This window comes from Sturnus vulgaris, chromosome Z (genome assembly GCF_052056855.1).
Source record: "Sturnus vulgaris isolate bStuVul1 chromosome Z, bStuVul1.hap1, whole genome shotgun sequence".
Classification (NCBI taxonomy): domain Eukaryota; kingdom Metazoa; phylum Chordata; class Aves; order Passeriformes; family Sturnidae; genus Sturnus; species Sturnus vulgaris.
The window spans coordinates 72,784,802-72,809,595 of record NC_142283.1 but is presented as its reverse complement, the minus strand read 5'-3'; the positions used below and the strand labels follow the sequence as shown (position 1 = coordinate 72,809,595).

Here is a 24,794-nt window from a genome sequence, read left to right as displayed (position 1 = left end):
GCCAAGTCTGTGTGGTAGAAATGATGTACTGGAGAGATAATTGGTACAAATGGATGTGGCAAAGTTATCACCCACGTCTGCCCTAAAAGGTGAAATTTTGTGGGAATTGAAAGCCCATAAGGGTATGTGTGCTGGCCATGATGGTAACTTTAAATTTACTGCTGAATGAAGACTTTGAATGCATGCAATCCTGATTTAATGCACTGAGAAGCTGTAGGAACTACATGCTTTCCATATCAAAACACTGTATTGTTTCAGTCTTCTTGTCATGCTGCATTCCCACCAGAAACCAGGGTTCAAAGAATCACAGTAATTAGCAAAAGCCATGTGTCAGAGCTGAAGGAAGTTTCAGGTTTTTGTTTGGAAGATGTGAAAGTCTATTGTTTGTTTCGTGTTATTACTGCTGAGAGAAAGCTTATAACCACCTTCTCTTCTCTGCTCCCCCGAAGATATAAACATCCTTTTTTCACCCTCTGCTGAAATTGTATGCCTCGTCAATTGAGTACACAGCTGGGAGAGGTTTGGTAGCTGGGGATTGTTTTTCTAAAATATTTGTAAAATACATGAAGATCCAGGGTTCCTATGGGTCATGTAACCATCAATATGATGATTATAACCAGCTAACTTTATGCATCTTTGTGCTGACAGCGAGGAGTGACTTTTGTTTTTCTAAAATGTTTTGGAAATACAGCAAGTCCAGAGTTCATATGGATCATGTAATCATCAATATTTTCATTACAACTAATCAACCTTTTGCATCCTAGTGCTGCCAGGATTACCAGATTAGTGATTGTCAGATCTGTGGCTCCTGAGAAATCTGGTGCTTTAGGAAATCTTTACCTCTTCATGTGTGGGGAGTGTGTCTCACTATTCTCACAATCTTATGGGGAGCTCTCTGTCCTAGTTAGTAGGATTTTGTGAGACATAATGGTAATACTAAAATGTGGAAGAAATATGTTGACAGTGATTGACTGAGGTCAGGAATGGAAAGTAAGTTTGGTCAGCAGGGTCAAGAAAGATTTAGGTTGTGACATTGCATATTTTAACTTTAAGTGGTTTGGCTTCATGGGCATAGAAATTCTGGGGAGAGGTGATACCAAAGCTTTTGTCACGATGAGCAGAAACATTGGATGAGTGACTAGGGAAAGGACATCTTCCAAGTAGAGTGGGCACAGAGAGGCTCCCAAGCCCCTCACTGAATTCAGACTCATGCAACTGCAACTGCTAAATATAGCAGAAGTTTGACATATGCTAGGATTGTAGAGTTTTCCTTGAAGTTTACCTTTATTTTCTGCAAAGACATGAAGCCCAGGCTTGCACTGGTGCTGTTGTATCAGGCTTGCATTTGGGCAGTGGCAGAGGCTGTGTTCACATGTATGTTTCCAAATTATGACATATTTGCTATTCCTGTCTCCTTAGGCACCCTTGCTCTGCACAGATAGCATAGGATAAAGTGCAAAAGCTACATTCTGTCACCTAGAAAACTTGTTCTAGATAGAGTGTGACTCTCTCAAGTGTCTCAGTTTGCCTCACTGACCACTTAAGCAACTGGTGCAGTGCTCCTGCTGATTCAGGCTCCTGGTCACAAAGCAATGCCAACTTTCTCATGTTCTCAGATCCTCTAGGTTGTCAGCACCACTGTCACCTTCAAATCCTTTAAATAAACGTGTCTGATGATTGGGACACTGAAAATTTCACTACCAGACAGTTTTGATGTGATTTTTTTTTTTTAATGCTCAATTCCTCTACCTATCGGGATATATTCAAGTGTTTAAATGAAATTCTGGTGCCTGGTCTTAGCTTCTGGGCCAGGTAGTTAGCAGCCAGTGGGGGAGAAATTTTATTCTAGTCTGCCCCAAACATGCAGGATGACCAGCAATGGACAACAGTGTGAGCCAGCACATGTTGAGCAGAGGCGGATTTACAGGAAACCAGTGCTTCCCTCTGCTTCCTCCTCTTCAAGGAGGCTGGTCTTGCTCTGGGTAGACACACAGTTCCTCTGTACCTTAAGTACAAGCTCTGGGTGTGTATTTCTCATTTTCATGTAGCTCCAAAATAGTGGGAATGTCCTTTTAAATCTCTCCTCCACTGGCTCCTCCTTTGTGTCATGTCAGGAGATGAATTGATCAGCATGTCCAAGGTAATGTAGTCCACTGATGCAGTGCAACCTGAAAACCTAGGACTGTTTTGTATTTTAATGTGTTCTAGACGATAAACTGTGGCTGTTGGCCACAGTGCTTAGGAATTTGTTTCCCCCATTTATTTGACATAGAATTGTATGTATGTGCTGCTGTATGTGTTGTGAACTGCCTTCTCTTTTCTCTTGCAGAAGTTCCATGGAGTTGGACTAAAATAAAGTTTTGGGATGTCTCTATTTGGATTAAAATTTGGAAAAAAGAAATTGAAAGGTGAGTGCGGTCTGGTAATGCCATTGTCTTGGGAGCAAAGGAATGTAACACGTGCAAGTCCTTGAGCTCCTGTTTGGGAGCAAGTCTAGCCCAGAGCAGGTGGGGGAAGATACACTTCCTTTCCTTTTTCTGCATTTCACACTGCCTTGGAGGAGTGCTGTGGACTGGGAATGAGGGCACATCAGCAACAGGACCAGCTACAGAATTTGTGCACTGTCGTGACACATGACTGCCTTGGGGAAGTTGGGTTTTGGTGCTTTTTTTAATACAGGAATCCTTTGCGGGTGTGGGTGGATGAGCAATGCACAGTGCAAAGGTCTCATGCAGTCTTTGGATGATGAAATGTACTGGTGCATCTCAAATTCTGTGTTCAGTTTTGAGCCCCTCACAAGAAAGACTTTGAGGTGCTGGAGTGTGTCCAGAGAAGGGAGAAGAAGCTGGTGAAGGCTCTGGAGCACGAGTCTTATAAAGAGCAGCTGAGGGAGTGTTTAATCTGGAGAAAAGGAGACTCAGGGGAGACCTTATTGTTTTCTAAAACTACCTGAAAGGAAGGTGTAGTTAGGCAGGGGTCAGTCTCTTCTCCCGGCTAACAAGCAACAGGACAAGAAGAAATGGCCTTGATACACCAGGGGAAGTTTACGTTGGATATTAGGAAAAACTTCTTCACAGAAAGGATTGTCCAGCATCAGAACAGGCTGCCCATGGCAATGGTGGAGTCACCATATCTGGAGGTGTTTAACAGATATGTAGGTGTGGTATTTAGGGACATGGTTTAGTGATGTAAACAGTTGGATTTGCTGAACTTGGAGGTCTTTTCCAATCTAAACAATTACATTATTCTATTTCATGATGGCAAAGGCCTAGATATTCCCCCAATTCAGAAAGAGAGTAAATTAGAGACATGCACCCTGACAGCACACGTGTGTGCACCCAGTGTGAGCTCTCTGGTCAGGGATCCAGACCTGCAGACATGGTGAAGAGGGAAAGTCTCTAGCCTTTCCTTTCAGGGTGTTCCTCTCTGTATTTTATGAATGTGGAATTACTGCCCTACTTGTATTTTGACAACCTCTCTGAGCTCAGAGGACTGAACAGCTTTTTCCCAGGGGTTTATTTTTGCAATTGTGCTGCTATTTCCCCTTCCTGGACCAGGGCAGACTGTGAGCCCTGGTGTTGAGACAGGGGCATCCGTTTGCTTCTCCGGCAGTCCCAGGAGAGGAGGTTGTGATTTCTCCCAGGGAAGGATCTCTGCCAGCCCCAAATCTTTTTTGCCCCATCTTGGCTTTGCAGATGAGGGAGCACAGGTTTGTCTGTGAGCCACCGTCCACTCAGGGCACCCCCACTTGCAGAGCAATAGCTGTTCAGACTACCAAAAAGATTCTGTTGCTAAATTAGGAAAGTGTTGTGTTTTGCCTGGGCTGGAGTCTGGGTTTTATAAGGGAAGAGTTCAGCCCACCCACTCTCAACCAAGTATTCGAGAAACTCAGATCTTCCTAGATATAAACCCTAAATAGATATAGATATTTTATTGGGAAGAATAATTTCTTTTCACATCTGATCATCAGTTCAAAACCAATAAAGGCAAACTGGAAAAAGTTCAGAGGCTAAAGGAAGCAGAGGTGATCAGGGAATGAGGAGCTTCCATAACAGGAAGCTGAGAGTGTTTTCTCCTCCTCGTGTTTTTAATTATTTTGCCTTGCAGCCCCAAAGCTATGATTGTTCCTTGCAAACATTTAACTAGGTGTAAATGCCAGTGTTGAAGTGCTATTTTAATCCATGAGCTTATAAGTCTTTGTGTTTGTAGAGGTCCAGACGACTGTGCTGCCTGAGAGCAGGCAAGGCCCTCCCACAGGGAACATCACATGTGCTCATCTTGGAGAGGCAGTACTGCTCATGGAAAGACCAAATTTCTGTTCCAAAAACAAAGCTGGATGACGTTTAACCTTGCTGAAGAGCCATGCTCATGATATGACTTTTATTGGAGAGAATGGATTACCTCAGGCATCAGCTGCTGGACCTGGGATCAGGATTGCTCCCGTGAGATCCAGCCTTTCTTCCCAGCAAGGCATGGTTTCCACATGAGCTGAGGTGCAGGTGAAATATGATAGGTGTAGTTTAAGAGGACAGGTTACATGGTCTTAAGTTTCTTGGAGATAAGGCTCGGCTTTTTATAGTCTCAAGTTCTTTATAGAAGTTATCAGGAGTGTAACTAAAACGCAGCTCATGTTGACACACGGAGATGCCCAGAGGAAACCAGTTGCTGGATAAAGGTGGTGAAGCTGTTCCAGCTGAAGCAGGGGAGTAAGCCTCTTAGATAAGCAGCAGAGGTGTTCCTATGGAAAAGGTGCCTGAGATCTTTTACACTGAGGTTTAACCTACAGTGAACATGGGTGGAACAGAGAGGAACGGGGACACTTCTAGTTCATCGACTGTGGGGAAGGTTGGCTGATAATTGTGGAATATCTCTATTCACTAACTTCCTCCCATGGCAGTTTAGTTCAGCACTGGAGCTTCATACCCGAAGACAGGGATAGGCAGATACTGTCCATCAAAAAAATGGGAACAGAGAGCAGGGAGAATTCATCTACACAGATGGAAGAGTAATCATTGCTGCAGTTTCATCTCCATAAGCGCTGACTCAGGGCATTGAGAGAGGAGGGAGAAAGTTATAAATTGAGCTGGGGCTTTTGGAAAGCTCCACTGGGTTTTCCTTGTTGCTGCTCACCAAGGCAGCTGGGCTTGGAGCAGTCAGGCTCTGGGCAGAGCTTGGCAGCTCCTGAAGAAGGCAGCCCATGACTGGCACGATGACATCGAGCTCAGCTGCCTTCTGGGATCCCCATTCTGGTCCCATAGGAAATGTCTTAGCACAATAGACATTGAGTATGAAAAATGTATTTATTTTTACATAATTTCCCATGAGGGAAATAACCGTGAATTGAAAAACTTTTCAAAGTTCTTTCCGGAGCTGTATTTATTTTTATGATTTTTTTGCATCACTTTCTATCACTATGCATTGCTGTTATTAACAACATGTGCAATTGTGTTAAGCTGTGGTATTTACTAGCATGTCTAGGAGATACTGTTTTCTAGTAAAGGAAATTATATGTGCCAGCCAGTCACTGTCAGACTAGTTTTCAAAATAAAAACAAAATACTATTTCAGCTGCTTTTCTTTTTTGCATGCTAATATTAGTCAAAATATTGTGAACTACTATCAGAAATAAAACCAGGACACAGAGTGATATAAAATTCTAAACCAACGGGGGGAGGATGGGAATCAGTTTTTCAAAATGAAGAAAGGAAAATTTCTACTGCTAATATATTTGAAAAATGTATATTTCATTCTGAAGTGGTCTGAAACAAGTATGAAAAGATGTAGATGCTTCTTGAGAATTAATTTGTTGCCAGGCATTTTTGAGACATGATGAACCCTCACCTGTGCCCAGAGCCAGGGCAGGTGGCTGAGACATTGCAGGAGTAGGAAAGGAAGGGAAACCAGGACTGGTGTTATTGCAGGAGGTGGGAAGAGAGATGAGTCAGCCTATGTCCCTTCCTAGAAAAACCTAAACGGGAATATAAATGGGTTTAAGGTTATCCAACACTTCTTCCACCTGTATCCCAAGAGTGCTATTGACAAGTGTTGCACACACTGGGCAAATCTGGGGCAACCTTTTTGAGCTGTCTTTTCTTCTTTTCTCTTATCTTATGGTGATAATATAAAATGCTGCGTTTAGAAAAGGGCAGGGTCTACCACTGAACTTCATATTGATATTAAAAATTTACTAGACCTGAGGCAGAAATATTTCCAGTTCACCATCAGGGTTTTTTATTTCAGCCCTTTCGTCTGTTGCATGAAAATGGAGGAGGTCAGTACATCACCAAAGTGGGCCCTCTGTTAGTGATTCCAGTAGCAAAATAATTTGGCTTTCTATACCAGGGATATATGGAATGTTGTACCTGTGTGAGAAATTCCACTATATGTGGTGTTTGTTTGATGCTTAGCAGGAGGTTGAGCTCAATACCAATCACCAAAGACACAGTCCATGACCACAAAAGTGTATTTCTTGCATTTTATCTCTTCAGGAGGAAGGAGGGTTCTTGTTTTTTTCAGGCCGAAAGACATAATAAATATATTTATTTAATAACAGAGGGACAGGAAGGATGAAAGAGGGCTATATACCCATTGTTGATGGTGTCCCTGAAAGGTCATGATGCATGCCTTTTCTTAATTAAATGCCTCAGAGTCAGCATAGTCTACTCCACTTCTGAGATGAAAATGCATGTTATTGCCAGCATAAATCCTCTCCAGCCAGGGCAGCCAGAGAGAGGGGGCACCTGCACATTAAAAATCTGTGGATTTGTAGCATGGAGTCCAGGAGAGCCCCTCCTACGAGTCAGTAAAAAACCACATTTGTTTGCCAGGCAGCTGAACATGTTCGTGCTCTGAGCTGGGCTTGGCTCTGACCTCCCTCTCCCGGTTTCCATCCCACTGGTTTCTCACTGCTGCTGCTGCCCCAGCCACGCTCGCTGAACCCTGCCAGGCTCTGGCTGCAGTTCAGGGCAGGGATGGGCTTTGGTTTCGTGCTGCAGAGCAGCAGGTGTGCAGCACTGCTCAGGTTACAGCATGAGGGTGACACTCAGGTGGTGAGGGTCTGAAAAATGTCCCAGACTGGCTGTGAAATATAGATATTTAACTACTGTGACCCTCAGACCTGCCATGCCGCTCTTTGCTTCACCCATGCATCCCCTGATCCGTGTGAGATGATGAACCTTTTGTAAAGATCCCTGGCTTTGGTTTTGGATGAAGTTCATTTGTTGCCACTCTGATCCTAGCAATGCACCTCTGTGTTAAGAATGTGAAATTCTGTGGTATCAGTGCTGTAAGAAATAACCCCATTCTCTTTACCCCAGTGACAAGGACTTTATCCAGATACAGCACTTGCAAATCAAGACACTTGTTGCATGGTTCTTTAACCCCAAATGATTGCAAAAAGGGGCAAATATTGCTTCAAGGTGCAAGGAGATTTTAACTACTGGCTTGTACAATAACCTCCTAGGAGAAAAAGATTTTGGTTGCCTAATATAGTTTATGATTGCTTGCCCTCTGCCATGGAGTAACCTTTCAATGGAGACTGTAATTCTCAGGTTTTTGAGGGGAGGATAGAGGTACTGACTCACCATGGCAGTTTTCAGTCGTTTGTGCAAGAAGAGTTCAGCAAAGACCAGAAAACATGGCCAGGATTTGTCTGCCTGTTAAGAGATGGCTGATCTCCTGGATCCTGGGTGTGAGGTGGCCATAGTTGAGAGGTGATACCAAAAGCTATGCTACACAGTGGTGATAAGGTGCCCCAAAGTAGGGACAACAGAAGTTTTGAGGGAGATGGGAGCAGGAGGTAGCAGGAGACACATCATGAGGTGTGTGACTAGAGGGGGTCTTCTGAGACTGCTTATAGCCTGTTACAGAAGAGACCTGAATTACAGTCCCAGTAGGGTTAGTTCCCTTGGAACCAGAACAATGTGTTACAGCTTTCACAACTTGGTAAGGATAATAGCTTTGCTAAGAACCACTCTGTAAGGGAAGCCGAGGAGATGAGTCCAACTCCTGGATGCCACTCTTTGTAGCTGGTCCAGGGCAGAGTTTTTGCTCTTGAGGTCACTTGTTTAAAGGGTGGAGAAGAGATTATTATTTTTACAGAGTTTATGCTGTCTCTGTTCTGTTGTCAGGGTTAGTTACGCAGGCACTCCCCTAATTGGGCTGTGTTCATTTCGTGCATGAAGTATCAGTGCCTAGTTTGTATTGGACTTGGCAAAACCAGGCAGATCTTAACTTCCCATTTCTTGGAGCCACAAGACCCAGTATCTACAGAACTTTTCCAATACCCTGTTGAAAACACTTCTCTTGGCATGTGTTCCTTAGCATAAACCAGAAACAAATTTCCAGGCTGTCTGACCAGATCTTGAATCTAACCTTTTGCAGGACTTTTCCATGCAGCAGTCCTAAAGCAAGAAGGCTGGTGGGCTGGCCAGTTACATTTATAGCTGATTTTTTGGCATGGGTTTAATTTTATTAAATACAGATGTTATTCTGAGGTTTAGCTTCTAAAACTGTCTGCCTGAGAAAACAGGCACTTTCCCAGTGACTTGGTCTCAGTGGTTAGACCAAGAACTGGGCACTAAGCCATATTTATGTACACCGAGTTTCCACTGATGAATAATTTAAAATAGTTTTCAGTGGCAGTGAAATGATAACTTGGAGTACAAATACCATTCCTTCTTTCCAGTGAATGCAATTTGCAGAAGCAGAACATTTGATTTACTTAGAGATATATTAAAAAGTTTCAAGAAATGAAAAACTTCTCATCTGATATCCGTACAGCTTCCCCCTCCCTTTTTCCTCATTGCTTTCAGAATCAACAGGGCATGATAAGACATGCACGCTTGGATCTACAGCCAAAAAACCCTGAGTTATGGTTTCCAGGCAAAGCTGGTGTAATGCTTGACTATTCCTAATTTCTTGTTTATTGTCATCGTCCAAGAGTCTTCATTTCTGTCCAGACTGTTCCAGAAACAAATGAGAGTTGCATGGTCTATGATGATTGAGAACTGCTGGATTAGGAGGCACAGCAGCAGGACCTCACAGTCCTCAGCTGGTAAAAGCCACTGAGGCAGTGCTGCCCTGTGCTTGTGGTCAGAGTGGTTCTCCTTTGGTATAGTCAAAGGACAGGAAGTTCTCTTCACTGATGCTGTGGGATGAGGCTCCCTGTGAAATTTATTGTGTTTTTTCTTGATTTAGCCAAAGGTATTGGCTATAACCCAGTAGGAGAAATTAAATTCTCGCCAGTAGAAGTTAGCCTTGTGTTTTGGCCTTAGGGACACCGCCTCTGAAAGAGATGGGTGGCTGTGGCAGACAAAGGCTCCATTCAGTTTTGAACCAGGTTCACAGTTACCTGGGACCTTAAGGAAGGGTTATCACAGCAAACCTGCCCTTAGGTGCCATATGGGAGTGCAGTGCCTTGATTCTCATTTCTGTTCTGTTTCATGTGCCACTGCCTCATGTTTCTGTGCCATCCCAGAGTCATCTTCTGTCATTAATGTTTCTCGAATAACAGCCATTTGGAGAGTGCATCTCTCACTGCTATGAGAGGCTCCTTTCCTCACTGGGTTACATACATTTGTCAGCTTTATTTTAAGAGCATTTGAGACTCTTGAGTTCAAGTCTATGTGTCAAATGCCTCCTCCCTGTCTGCAAAGACCCTGGGGGAAACCTGAGTAAGAGGATGGCTTCTTGCTCCCACAGTGTGCCCTGGGAAGACCAAAGGAACTCAGGGCGTGTTCAACTTTTGCCTGCAGCACTTGGATTTCCGTTTCTGCATACAAAACAGAAAGCCACTGAGGACTTCAGAAGCTGCTGTGTGACACTGAGGCTCTCTAAAGCTTTGTCATCTATTCCTATTTACATTAACACCATTTATCTCTTCTGTGGCATTTCTCCCAGGACTAGACTTTGAGCCCCTGAGGAGGGGATAAGGATAGCACTTACTGTATGGCAGGAAACAGGCAAGTGTTGGGAAGTTCTGTTTTTCACAAATAGCTTTATCTTTCATCAGCTCTGAGAATACCGGTTGCTCTCAGGAAAATTCCTGAAGAAGCACACAACACAATAGTTGAAGCCCAGCAAGCCTGGACCTCTTGAGCTCTGCTTCTGTTTTCCTCTTTCCACACCAGATAAGTGACTCTGATCTCTTGGTACATTGTTCTCCCCATTGTGAAGATAAGAAAAATTTGTCTGAGGAAAGCAGTGAAGGATTAAGCACTTTGAGGGTATTGAATGAAGCTGCTGTGGTTGATCTGAATCGTCCATTTAGGGCAGAGGGCAGCTGATTTCAAAATGACTGATACTGTTAGATGAGCCTGAAAAACGAGAAAAGCACATTTGCCTGCTAACATAGTTTTACATTAGTGATTAGAGGGCTTGATGAAAATAGCCTACAGACAGAGACCGAAAAATGGTGATCTGAAAAAGGGCTTAAAAATTAGGGATGCTCTGTATTTACAGGGTCATTGAAGGAAAAGGAGGAAGGCTAGCACTTCAATGCTCTGAACAGCTTAGACGCTTGCTAATGCAAGAGTGAACAAACAGGAAGAACTGGGTATCTTAACACATCATTTAATAGGTGTAGCAGACATGTGCTGTGATAACTGATGAGGCTGAATATTGATGGAAAAGAATAAAACTAACTCTGCATTGTTAACAGAAGTTTTCCTTTTATGACTGAGTGGTCTAAAAGGCAGCTTAAAGAAAGAGATGAGCATATTGCAGATCTCTTCGTAATGCTGCAAGGCAATGAGCACAAGCATAGCAAACCAAGAAGGGAAATCTTTTGTGGGAAAAAAAGAAAGTTTTCTGAGAGGCAGGACATGGTGGTAAATGAAGAATTCTTTCTGAGCAGAGGCAGAGTTGGAGAGAAATGTAGAGGAACACGACCTATTCAGCTGGCTCAGAGTTTTGGTGCAGAGGTGAGTAATTTTTTGGAGAGGAGAGGAGGTTATTTCAGAAACGATTCCCTCCTAAAGGGAGGGAATGGGAGGAGCTGGCTGGTCCTCTGAAAGCTGAGGGAGTGTATTCAGGAGTAGTTATGAAATGATGCTATGATACTTAGGAAAAATTGACAGTATCAAATTGTTTAACATTGACTTCAAGAAGGAAATCTTCAATAAATATGAAGGACTAATAGCTGAGACTTCATGGGAAGGAATCCTGGGGTGCACGGAGAATTAGACAGGGTTGTTGTTTCCTTAAATAATTCATATTAAGGGGACATATATTATTAATTGATATTAAGGACACATATATTATTAATTGATATTAAGGGCACATGTATAAGTTACCACCTTTCAGAGAAAGGCTCAGGAGGATGAGTGAAATGGTGAAATCAGAAGCTCCCCATTTGCTTCAGTCAAAGGAAGGATGCCTCTAGAAGGTGCAAAACAGTTTGTTTTATCCAGCATAAACAGTGTGGCAAAGGCTCAAAGTGAGAAAAGGATATCAAGGACAATATAAAGGGCAATAAAAGTTATTCTGTAAGAGTTAGGGTCTCTCGGGAGGCTCAGTGGAAAAAGCCTTAGCAAATAAAGCTAAGAAATCAGAGAAGTTTTGTTGTGGTGGTTTGGGGGGTTTTTGATTTTTTTTTTCCCCCTCTAGACATCTAACATAATACTTGCCAAAAGCAGAGGAGAAAGGGGTAGGTTTTGGGCTGGAATAGAGAGAGAATGGTTGACTGGGTAAGGTAAAGCATGCCCTGGAGCAGCTCTGCCTTTGAGAGTGTGGCTCACAGGCAGGCAAAGTTCAGAAGACTGGGAAGAAAGCAAGCACAGCATCTGTCTTGAAACAGGGAAAAAAGAAAAGCTGAGCAATTATAGATGTATTGGCTTCACTTGAGTAAAGGTTAAAACAATACAGAAAACTGCTTCAAAGTAACTACGAGTATGTGTGTGGGGAAGAGATGATTAATAGTCAGCGGTCATGAAAAACTGCATCAAACCAAAACTAATTCTGTTTTAGTGGTAGCTGGAGGGCTATTGAAAAAGACTGAGATAGTTGCCATGTATCTTGACTGTCACTTGTGGCATTTTTTACAAGTAAACTGGAGATACATGCTTGAGATAAAGTCACAAAACCGTGAGTGCCAGATTGTAAAAAAAAAAAAAAAAAAGACATTAACAATAGATATTGATGACTGATTAGGAAACTTGAAAGATTCATCAGGGGTATATCCCATCCTGAGTCTGGTATTCAATATTTACTTCTACATCTTGGCTGACAGAATAAAGAACACACTTGGTACATCTGTGAATGGCACCATGCTGGCAGAAGCTACACGCACACTGAAAGATAGGATTGGAATTGACTAGTTAGAGAAATAGTCTGAAAGAATTTGGATGGAGTTCAGCAAGGACAAATGAAAGATTTGCATTGCTTGATGAGGCATCTGGCTCTGCCAGAAAGGATCTGCCAAAATGGATCAAATTCTGGGAAGCCTCTGTGTGCTGGTGGTGCATAAGGATATTACTTTAAATTACTCCTGGATGAATTCTTATGTATGATATGCAATGTCTGCAAGGAAAGTTGCATGTCCCTTGTGCCCTGGTCAGCTTTGGTAAAGCCTCAGCTGCAAACCATGGCCCGTTTTGGGCATTCATCCATAATGGGCTGAACTAGCTGGGAAGCCCACTGGAGAGCACCAAGAGTGATGCTCCTACTCATGGATTAATGCATAAGAAGTGACTGAAGAAACAGGAGCTGCTTACCCTTGGGAAGGCTGGAGTAAGTCATAACAGCCCTCAGAATGTAGTGAACTTGGAATCAGAATCATAGAATCCCTGCACAGAGCAGCCCCAAGAACCACACCTCGTGCCTGAGAACTCTGTCAGGCTTGCTGCTGTGACCACTTCCCTGGGGAGCTGTTCCAGCACCCAACCAACCCCTGGGTGAAGAACCTTTTTCTGATATCTAACCTAAACTTCCCCTGACACAACCTCAGGCCATTCCCTCAGGTCCTGTCACTGGGCACCCAGAGGGGAGATCAGTGCCTGCCCTTCTGCTTCCCCTCCCAAGGAAGTTGTAGACAGGGACGGGGTCTCCCCTCAGTCTACTCCTCTCCAGGCTGGACAGATCTAGTGACCTGGGTGTTCGTCATATAGCTTCCCCTCCAGTCCCTTCACCATGCACATGACCCTCCTTTGGTCTCTTTCTAATAGCTTTTATACCTTTTGTATTCTGTGGTGCCCAAAGCTGGACACAGGACTCGACGTGAGGCTGCACCAGTGCAGAGCAGAGCGGGACAATCCCCTCCCTCAACTCTCTGTACTCTGCATCCTTGGCAAGTAGGACAAGGAACTTAGAGGAAGCAGAAGACCACCTTTGACCCTCCTGAGAGAAAACAAAACTTCTTGAAATTGAAGCAATGAGTTTTATGTTAGATAATGTAGGGAAAAAACTGCCCTAGGTGAAGAAAACTTCAGTCCTGGAATAGGTAATTGAAGAACAAGTGTCACTGGAACTTTCTGTCGTTTCTGGGGGAGAGAGGCAAGACCCTGCCTAGAGGTAAAGGACAGATTTGATGACGTTTTGATATCATTTCAGTAATTTTTGATTTCATGAGAGCTGTGGTGATGGTGTCCCATCAGTGGGATGATGCTCGGAAATGCACCTGTACTGGAAGAAAGGCACCAGCTGTAGGCTGATGGCAACAGCTCCAGAGACTTCAGGAGGAAGAGAAGGAGCAGGACAGGAGGAATGAGCTTCACTAGTTAAGTGGGAACTCCTACCCAGAAGGTGAACAACCTGACCAGGCCCTAGCATTGCAGTGAGTGGTGGGTAGAGGAGATTTGTTAGGTGGTGTTAAGAGTGCCGTGGTTGCAGTCCACAGTGCAGCTCCATCAGTGTCACCAGCACCCCAGGTCCCTGACATGGGGCTGTTGGCACAGGGCTCTGATTCACTGTGCCATTCCTTTCTAGCAGCTCTGCTTGCACTTTCTGATGCTTCATTCACATCTGTATAGACTCTGCTTACCCTCGAGCATGATTGATGTGTTTCCTTTTCTTTGCAGAGGAAGAGAGACAACTTCAAGCAAACAACCGTGATTTTAATCTGCAGTTTGAATATGCTGTAAGTAACCAGAGTATGTTGTTTCATACAGATGTAGTCACAGATGTAGCTGCATCTGCTTCATATCTCAAGTGCTGTTTCAAAGGGGTGAACAGAGCTGCATGCCAGCTACAGCTCTGCAAACCAGGCAAACACAAGCCAGATGAACCATCAGAGGTGCATTGCTGCTGAGTCAGCCTGAAAAATGGGCAGTTGATGGAGATCCGATTCTGGAAAAGCATGACACAGTGACTTTGCACACTTCCAGAAAATTATTTGTGAGTCAAAGCGTTTGCAGGATCAGGCTCCAAGGCCTTTCAAGAATAGAACCTGGGAGGAGTTTTCTTTGGAAATTTGTCTCCATTTTAAGTAAAACATGAAAGGAAATGTGTCAGTTCCTCAGCTTTTGCAGTGAAATCATCTATGTCAGGAAGGGTTTGAATCTGGCCCTTGTGGCTTTCTGCCAGCTTTTCTGCCAGATTCCTAACAGCCCACTTAGATTCACTTTGTGCCATGAAATCTGTGGTTCCAAAGTGCGCCCCCCACACGAGCTGGCTTTGTCCCAGGTCTGCCAGGCTAATTCGCCAGGGAGCCCCTTGGCAACTTGATTTCCAAAGCCTGTGGACCATTTTCTGATGCTGTGTGCAGAGGAGGGCTAGCTCAGCCACTAGATCTGTCCTGCCAGCCTGCAGGGACATCTCTTCTGTGAGGCCGTCCTGAAGCTGCATTCTTTCAAAGTGTTTGCAGGTGCCAGTTATTACTGAAGTGAATTTTGTGAATTTTTGTCCTTTGAATATCTGAATTCCAGTGGTGAAATTAATCATTCAGTTACTCGGAAGGTCCTTTGAATAATGTTTTGGTTTAGGAACATCACAAGTATTTTCTTGGCAAGAGCTGAAAAAACTAAGAATTTTAGAACACACTAATTTCTTGTGATGGGGACAGTCTGACTTGCCAGCAGGTTTGACTAATGGCAACATGGTGGTTTTCAGTGGTTGCTTTTCATCCACAAACTACACAACATTGGTTAGAGTCCCAGGGTCCAGAGTTGCTGTAATGTGTCCTGAATATGAAATACGTGGAAGTATATATATGTGAAGTACTATGCAGCATGAATATCTTATCAAGACTGGTGATTTGAGACTTGGGAAGTGAACTTGATTTGCACACAACTTGTCAGTAGTGTGCTGGGGTGGGTATTGACACTACACATGGTTTTGTCATCTTCCACTGAATGATCACTGTGTGCAGTAGTGGGACAGGAAAGTAGGAGGGAGACAGGCAGTTATGTCAGGGTAGAGGAAAAGAGCAACTCTTCTGGTTCCAAGCCTAATTCTGTGAAAAGCCATTCAGAAAAATGGTTTTGCATGATACTGCTTCCCAGCTGATTGCTTGATTGTGCCCAAGGATTTGCAACTAGCCACAATTAAGTAGACAACTTTGAGAACACTTCAGAATTTCCATAATTAGGTGATAAAGTGAAAGCAGCCAAAAAGCCAGCTCATTATAATGTGTTAAGACTTGGCAGTGAGTTTTGGTAATCATGCCTCTCATTTTAGTCAGCTATGGCTCATGATTTCTGGAGTCCCGTGTAAACTGAGGCTTAGGAAATCCAGAAAACTGCCCAAAAAGAGACAAGCCTTGAAGTGGTGAGTGGATGGTGAGGTACTAACAGACTTCTGGTGGTGATGCAAGAACTGCCCTAACTGTACAGGGCTGCACATCGTTTCCTGGGCTGCTTATTTCCAATAAGTCCTCACAAAATTCAATTTATTTACTCCACATTACCTTGGTGTATGAAGAGAACAAATCTAGCTCATTAATTACTGCAGATCCCATGCTGTAGATTGCTGATGAATGTGGAAAGGACAAAAAGGGAGACAGTCTCCTGGCATCCTTCCCTAACATATCCATGATGCTCCTGAAAAGTTAGCTCTTCCAGGTAAGGGTTAAATTTGGGTACTTTCCTCACCTTCAGATTTGTCTCATCATGTTGTGGTCGCACTGCTAAGCAGGTGTGGTTCAGGGGGAAAGGACCACTAAGGAAACCCACCAATATAACAAAGCTTTAAAAGTATTTTAGATAGTGAAAGTCACAGGAGTGAGGTTCAGATTTCTTGCTATTGTAAGGGCACTTTAGCCATAAACCTATAGAACAGGTTCTTGTAACAAAGCTAGGTGAGGTGGTAAATGTTTCTTTAGGGTGAGGCAGTTGCTGAGAAAGGCCAATAAGGAAAAAGAAAGGGAAATGCAAACCTAGGTGTTGTGTATTGACTTACTGCTGAGGCCAGGCTGTATGTCCCACCTGGTGTGAAGATTTGAGCCTTTCACTAAGTGGACAGTTTCTATTATGTAGGCAGAGATCAAAGGTACAGAGGGATTTCGTCCTTTATCACAGAGAGAACAGGGAAGTGAGAAAGTACAACCAGAGGTGGGTAGTTGTCCCTGAATATTCTTATTCCTGGTGGGACTTTGTCCCTTGCCTGTACAAAGTCTCCGGGATATCTGTGAAGGGAGAAGAAACGAGCTGATAAAGACTTGAAAAACTCTATTATCTGTGGAGTCAGCTCTGCCAGCTGCTGGAAGGTGGCCCTCCTGGTATGAAGCAAGACTCCAGAATTGCTCAAACCAGCTTTGCAGGAACCTGATGCTGCAGCAGGGAAAGCCATGTCTGCCAGTGCGTGCAAGGGCATGTCCACCTCCATCACACTACAACTTGCAGGAGACTTCAGATGGCAAATTCCCTCCCACAGCTGCCAGAAAATACAGGAGATGCTAAACTGCAGTGTGTCCCTGCCTGCCACACTTCTCCGGCCTTGAGGCCTCAGTAGTTGAGCAGAAGGGTTAGAAAAATTAAACAAACTTTACAACAAAGTGCTCTGCAGTTCACTGGAAGGGCTGAGTGTGAAGGTATGTACACTACCCACTAGCTCACAAAATCAGTTGGGAATTACTTAGAAACCAAGTGTGAATGACTGGCGTGAAAAGGCACTTAGAGTAGCAGAGAAAAGGGCTCAATATAGGTCAAAAATGAAAATGAAAAAATGAAAAGTCAAGTCCTAATCCTGTGTGTATTCACAATGCAGAAAGAAAGATCCTTCCTGAATTCAGAAAGAGGTTTGTGTGTGTGAAGACTGAAATAAAGTGGGAAACAGGGTGGCAGATGTGGTATAGCAAGATTTAAGGACTTAAATTAACTTAATCAGTCTTCACTGTCCCCAGCACAGCTACAGAGGGGACAGCCTCTGTGTGTCCACCACGATAGGCTATTCATCAACACTCTGGAGGGGAAAATCTCTTCTGAAGGCTTTTAATGTTTGCTCTGATCCTAGTTCCCTTTTTAATTCTTTGCTTTCACACTGGAATTTAGCACAGCTGCACTGGGACGTCATGAAGGGCTGCGAAAACAACTTTGAAACTGGCTTTAAGACAATAGGAAAGGAAATGCAAGGCCTATGAGTCAATGACAAATTTCATCTTGGATTAGGACCCAGGGTCAAACCAGCATTCTTTCATCAGGACCAGCAGCAAGGGGGCTGCTTGGACTTGGTCACCTCATGAAGTCTCTAGTGAAATAGGAGGGATGTATATAACTTCCTATAGCCAATATACATTGCCCTGGGCTGGATCAGCCAGCTGGGTTCTTGTCTCTTAGAAATTTAACTGGAGAGCAGGGAGCTCTGGCAGTGGCTCAGACTCTTCTCCACCTCCTCTGCATGCACGCTGTGATCTCAGAAGGCTGCCTGGTGGGTGATCCTCAAGGACCTTATCAGGGTGGTCAGGGCTGTGGCACCAGCTGCCCTCTCTTCCTGTCTCAGCCTGCAAATGTTCCCAAGTGTCCCTCATGCTCAAGACTGAAGGGAGTATGGTATGATGAAGTGAAAAGTGGTTTCAGTAGTCCCTGAGGGAATAGCTACAGCAGCAATACCCTTCTGCTGCTCCTTCTGCATTTAGTAAGGTGTAAGTTGGATTGATCCAAAGAGCAGCTGAGGCACTGCTAGGGAGCAGAGCAGGGCTGTACTGCGAGAGGGGGCAAGCTGGAAGTGGAGGTGATCCCAGCTCAGGCAGAGCTCTCACTGACCAGGGTGCAGTCCTGCAGCCTCTGGCTGGCAGGGACAGGGCAGGATGCTGGTGATGGGTCCATCCTGACCATTCCAGATAAGGTGAGGTGATGAACCAAGTCCAGGGCCCTCCTAGGGAGTCCAGGCAGAAGTGGGGAGAGACAGGGCTGAAGACAAATCCACACCAGAGGCCCAAGGTCCATCAAGGAAGTAGAGCTGGATAGATATATCTGGGAAAGTAGGATAGATGGCAGTCTGGAGATAGGGACTTCTACAACATAGCTGAGGTGAGGAGGATAGAAGGCTGATGGCTGAGCTTAAGTGAACTCCTGAGCTCTGGACAGGGTTGGTGGATGGAGACTACAGGTGAGGTCAAGGCCCTCAAGGCACATTAGGCACCTGAGAAGCGCATAAAGATTGACTCCTAAAGATATCCTACAGATAGACTCCTTTGGATCAAGTCCTCCACTCCTCATGAGATTAAGTCTCATGGAGAGAATACTCCTACCACACTGGTTGGGAGTCTTGCTGTGTGAGACTACAATGAAAACAAACAGGAGGTTTGGAGTTTTCTCCTTCACACCACTGAGCTGTGCTCTGCCCTCACCTTCTTTCCTCCTTCCTGCCTGGCAGCAGCTTCAGGTACTGAGCCAAGCCAGAGGAGAGCACAGAGCTGTCGAAGGGGGTGACTAGGAGACAAGACCTTTGGGTGTTGTGCTTGGCTTGTCTGTGAGCAATGTCATGAGGTTGTCAAGCCATGCCAGCCCTGTGCTCTCCTTTGCACCACCATGACAAGGACACTCACCACACTGATGATTAACTTCTCAGTAATGGGGTGACACCAGACTGAAGGAACAGCATAGGAAAACACAACCAGTGGCCACGGTCTCCTGCAGATTTTCCTGGCATACCCAACATGTGATGAGAACTCACTTCATTAGTGCTGTCAAGAGAGGGTCAAGGGGTTGCATATGTAAGACATTCCTGTATTTTTTCTGTTTAAAAGAAAGAAAAATGGGAGGGAAAAAAAAAAGGGAAGGAAAGAGAACTGTACTTTGGAAATTGACGTTTTTATTTTTGGTGTTTAGCCAGTCTGTTACTTCTGGGAATTTACTTTTTTACAGGGACTTTTACAGGGACCAGATTAACACTACTACATCATTCTGGCCTTTATCAGTCTTTTGTTGAGCTTGGGCTGCTACCTGCCATCAGGAATAATTCAGTGAACTTGCAAGTCTTAAAACTGATCTGGTCTGATTGTTGTGTACTCCCTGTGAAAACAAAGCCTTGGTGGCAGCATATGTGCTGTTACATGAGTTTATTAAAAATTTTCACGAGCACATTCACAGCCCTTTTGGTCACATTTCTGCTTATGGCTTCCGTGTGCTTTCCAATGGCACTGCTGCAGTTAAACAGAATGCCATGGAATTGCACTTCTGCCACCTCCTTGGCAAGGCTTTACCAAAACACCTGGGAAAGACATTTCTGCTGCTCAGCTGTTCCATTGGTCTGTGCTACACAGGTACCAGGGAAATTGCCAAGTGTTGTGGCACAACACCTCCCTGCAGGGTCACCAAAGTCTTGCTAAAATTTACACGTTTAGGTAGTCCAGATGCTGGGAACTATTATGTCACTGAGCCAGGGGTATAAATACAGAAAGCCAATACCTTGCCATACACTGTAGCCCCTGTAATCTAGCCACAAAAGGTAATCTAGCCACAAAAAATAATCGAGCCACAAAAGCATAAGCGTCGCTTATTTCCAGTGACTTTTATGGCAAGGAGATGATTTGTTTGCTCAGCGATCTAAGGTAGGAGCCATCTGCTGAGTTTTGCTTGCTGTCGGACGTCACAGGCGGGCTTCTGAAAACACCCCCAAAGTAACAGCTCATCCGCCAGATCTGGACTTGTGTAACTGTGGAGAGATGAGCACTATTCTTAGGGACAGCATTTTGGTGGAGTCACACCTCCAGGAGGTGTGAATCTAGCCCCTGAAAAGAGCAGATGAGAATAATCCCTCACCCACAGACAACATTGCTCTGGTGTCAAACTTCGCATCTGGAGAGCTTCAGGCTGACTGTGGGTAACCACACTCAGACCTGCTCATTTAGGACACAGGTGTCTGCAGGGACTGCCCTTGGACAACCAGAAGTCTAGAGCAGATCAGGGAATAAATGTAAAGCTCCCCATCCCCATCTTTGTGCTTACCCATAGAACTGCTCTTCTTAGCTGCTGGTTTTTATGAATCTATAGGAAAACCAGAAGTTTCAGTAAGGCCGCTCAATACCTAATTGCTGTTACAAAGATTATTCCTTTCCATTACTTTTTCTCTGTGGAGTCTCCCACACTGAAGGCAGAGTGTGGAGACAGTGAGGCAGATGATGTGTTGGAGGCATTGTTTGTGAAATGATGGCTTTGTGTGCACTGTTTAATGCACTGCAGGCTCCTGTAATAACCCTCCCACCCCAGTCAGGTTCTGGTCCAGCTCTAAAGAGTGACAGGGTTTGATGACGTTAAGCACCACAGAATAGGATAAGATTGAGAGCAGAGGCCAGCTGAGATTTTCCTGTAGCTGTCCAAGAGCCTGACTGTCAAAGCACACAGCCCTGTAGTATTGCCTGAAAACATAATTGATACCTGAGAGAACTGGGTTTGTTCAGCCTGGAGAAGGTAAGGTGTGATTCAGGGTGACCTAACTGTGGCCTTCCAGTACCTGAGGAGAGCCCATAGGAATGATGGGGAGGGACTTTTTACAAGGACACGTAGCAGACAGGGCAAAGGAATGGCTTCAAACTGAGGGTGGGTTTAGATTAGATACTGGGAAGAAATTATTTACTGTGAGGGTAGTAAGACACTGGCACAAGTTGTCCAGAGAAGCTGTGGATGCCCCATCCCTAGAAGTGTTCAAAGCCAGGCTGGAGCAATCTGGTCTGGTGGAAGATGTCCCAGTCCACGGCAGGGGAGTTGGAATGAGATGATCATTAAGGTCCCTTCTAACCCAAACCATTCTACGTTTCTGTGATTATATGATACCTTGCATAGTGCTTCAGCTGTCTCTGTAATGTGGAAATGCAGAGCTTTGATTTGGAAAGGCTGAAGTTTTCTCTAGTTTGTCATTATAATTTGCTATTGATATGCTTTTAGCCCCTGAGGTCCATGAGCAAGTTATGTATTAAATTGGAAATATTTATAGTAATTACAAGATCTTTTTTTCTTGGTGATTAATTTTAATTATAGATTCTAAAATAATGAGAAGATCCATATTATACTCCTTGTCCTTATCCTCAGGTCTAAAGAGCCCTAGTGTCCCAAAAGACTGTATGTGCCCAACAACATCATGATCCTGAACGACTATGGAGAAAACACTGGTTATCCAGATTCCTGCAGTTAAGCATTTGGAAGCTGTTATGTCTGGGGTTTTTACCATGCCTAATGGCAATAGGAAATAAAATGAATGGCTGTGGTTCATTCAGTGATTTTCCTGACGTAATTAATGGACAGAAATAGAAGGCAGGAATTGAAATAAACCACTCCCATTCTTTTCTTATTCCCCTCTGAGATTTTTGCAGGCAAAGATCTATAAACTTTATCTGAGTGTTTACAGAGTAGTTTTTCCCATGTTATATGTGACCCTCTGAAATCTGTTGACGCACAAAGGTCAAGTCCCCTGCATTTACTTTTTCCTGCAGCAACAATCTTCTGTTTTTTCTTTAAGTAAGTGGTCACGACACTTTTCCTCAGAATAGTGGGCAGATTTATATATTTAGATCCAGCTTTTATTAAAAAATCTGCTAGACTCTGTGCCTGATGGACACAGCCTTGTCAAGCAATTTAGTTCCCAGTATAGTGGGTTTGCAGAGGATGCTGATTTTCCATTGCTTTTGTTTCAGCAGTGTCCATGGAGCCTGTCCACAACACATACCCCACGGTTAAGGATTTTGAAATAAACCAAATTTAACTACGTATCATGGCATAGATAGAGTTAACCACACTTGCAGGTAGCTACATGATACCAGGAGACAGGCAATATTGTGTATATGATGATCACTGATAAATATCTTTTCTTGCTGGAGTGCAATCAACAGGAGGATTTGGCTAGTTCTTCTATGAAGGCTGTTTTCATTTCTGCCCTTTTAGAGATTTACTCATTTGGCTTGTCCAAGGGATAAAACATGATTTTAATGCTGAAGAACATATGCTGTGATGTGTGTCTGAACACAGAGAAATCCAATAACTGCCTAAAATGGAATAGCTTCCCCCACACATACCTTTCAATGGTAACCTGAAATAATTGGTTTAGTGCTGGAAACATGCTGATGCATGTCAGCGTGGATGTTGAGATCCTGGATTAATGCATGGATAAGAAGTGGGCTGTGATTCATACTTAGTAGCTCCTGTCCTCCCACCAGCTTAGCAATATCTAAAGGCTATTACAAATACCACAATCACCACTTTCTCTGCTGTTGAACCATTTATTTATTATGGAATTCAGGTGTCCTTCATATCTGCCTCCTTGTGCTGTGACAGTTTGGATTCCCTAGAAGGGGCTTAAATGGGCATTGTCTAGAGAGCTTCTGGGGGTAAAAATTTAAGGTGTTCTTAAAGCAGGTGGCATTCAACTTTCCAGGACTAAACTTTGACCAAGGCCTGTTAAACATCATGTGAAAAGATGGTCTAGCACACCTGAAAAATAAAGGGACAGCCACAGCTGGTGGGTCAGTATGATGGATTGAGCCTATCTGGCTGGTGGCAAGTATTGGACCAGACTGCTCTGATCTTTGGAGAAGAAAACACCCAGTTCTGCAATATCAAGCTTAGGTCTTCCTGTGGTTTGCAAAGGACAGGCTGGGGAGCAGCCACTTCTTGTGGCTGGAGGGGCTGTCCACAATTAGAAAAGGAAACTGGAAATAGGGAACAGAGCTGCATCTTGCTTACTGAAATGGTGAGGTCTTGTATCAGTGACTGTTTGCACAATGCCATATCCAAGTTATTTTTGTGGAATAGAAACAAACCACCCGTTGAACTGCTGAGCTGAAAGTTTGCTGAATGAGCTGATAATGATAATAATAATAATAATGTTCTTCTTCTGGGAGGACACACACCTCACATAGGGTTGTCCAGCCAGTGGGTATTTCAAAGCATCAAAAAAGCTACAGATGGTTGACCCGGCATGTGTTTTCCAACCCTGCTTTGTCGATGCTAACAGCAAAATTGTCATCTTTTGGTTACAGTTCTCAATTTGCTGTGTGCACTGTGTAAGTAAGAAGACTATTAATAAAGGGAAGATGTTGTGAGCAACTACATACAAGTTTATCTACCTGCAGCAGCACTGGCATAAGCTGAGCATCATGTTTTCACCCATTCCAAGAGGAATTCTCTGTTTATCCAGACTTGGCATGATTGTGTGGGGAAAAAGGAAACGCTTTTTGAGCTGCTGTTGGAAACAATGCTATTGCTAAATATAAGCAAGTAAGACATAGTTGAAATATGTTGTGCTGTAATTTTGTTTCCTGTTTTACCAATCCTACTTATTTTCATTTTTTTCCCTACAGAACAATTCAATTAAAACATCGAAATACAATTTCTTCACTTTCCTGCCTCTCAACCTGTTTGAACAGTTTCAGCGAATAGCCAATGCTTACTTCCTTTTCTTGCTGATTTTGCAGGTATGAAATCACTGTGTTGTTTCCAGTAGATTGTCCTCTGTTATCAAAGCCAGTCTATGTTAGACAGGTGTAATGAAGTACAAGCTATATTCCTGGTGTGAATTATCATCTTAGTAAAATCTTACAGTACATAGAAAGTAGGGCAGAAAAAAGCAATTTTCTCTTTTACCTTTGGATATGAGGGTTTGAACTAAATGAAGAAAAAAACATTAATTAGTTTTCAACAAACTGTGCAACTTTTTCATGCCCCGCCCTACCATCCCTTTGTGCCTACATCTGAGTGCTCCTGGTTGTCCTCAGATTTGCATTACTTACTCATCCTGCAGCATAAAGCAAGCTGTCTCTTACCCATAGATTTTAAGGCGAATTCCACAGGCAGTCACAAAGGAAACAGCAAGAAGGACACCACATATGTAACCTGTGGTGTTTTCCTGAGAAGGAAGGAGTTAACATCAGGAAAGCTCAAGGTTGTGGCTAGTTTGCATAAAGCTGCTCCCTTCTCCAGGGTGAGGAAGGTGTCCAGTATGGAGTGTGTCAGACACTGGCAGCAGTATTGAGCCCTGTGGATTGTAATGGCATTGAGTTGCACTTTGCTCATCACTCTTGCTAATGATACCCTGAAAGCTGAATGCATTGGATAAATTGATATCAGGATTTCTGCCCCTTTGCACCTTGCTGTGTAGTCTGCCATTGTTGAGTCATATCAGAATACACATTATCAAAAGAAGGGTATAGTCTTGATTATGTTTCAAGCTTAATGTTTTATAGTTGACGCTTTCACTGCACACAAATTTGCAAAATGCTTTTCTTTTTACAATTTCAGCTTTAAAAAGGCTTTAAGCCTTCAGCAAACCACATATAATATTTTTTGCTTATTTACAGGGAATGAATTTTTAAAATTTCAGTGCATGTGTATTTTTCAAGAGAAGATGCCTTTTCAGCTAAGCTGAGAGCACAGTTCCTGCGTTGTTGTACTGCACTCTAGCTGTTTGTCTGTCAAATTCATAGTATTTCAA

General features: G+C 43.7%; 1 protein-coding gene across 2 annotated transcripts in view; it reads left to right on the top strand.

Moving 5' to 3' along the window:
• LOC106859055 (phospholipid-transporting ATPase ID-like) overlaps positions 1-24,794 on the top strand; it is a 72,974-nt gene that overhangs the window by 5,302 nt on the left and 42,878 nt on the right. For both annotated transcript variants that reach the window (XM_088157147.1, XM_088157146.1), the window contains 3 exons: positions 2,330-2,408; positions 14,015-14,073; positions 23,665-23,778. In XM_088157147.1, coding sequence (XP_088013273.1) covers positions 2,366-2,408; positions 14,015-14,073; positions 23,665-23,778 — 216 coding nt within the window. In that variant the 5' untranslated portion in view covers positions 2,330-2,365. The remainder of the gene's footprint in view (positions 1-2,329; positions 2,409-14,014; positions 14,074-23,664; positions 23,779-24,794) is intronic.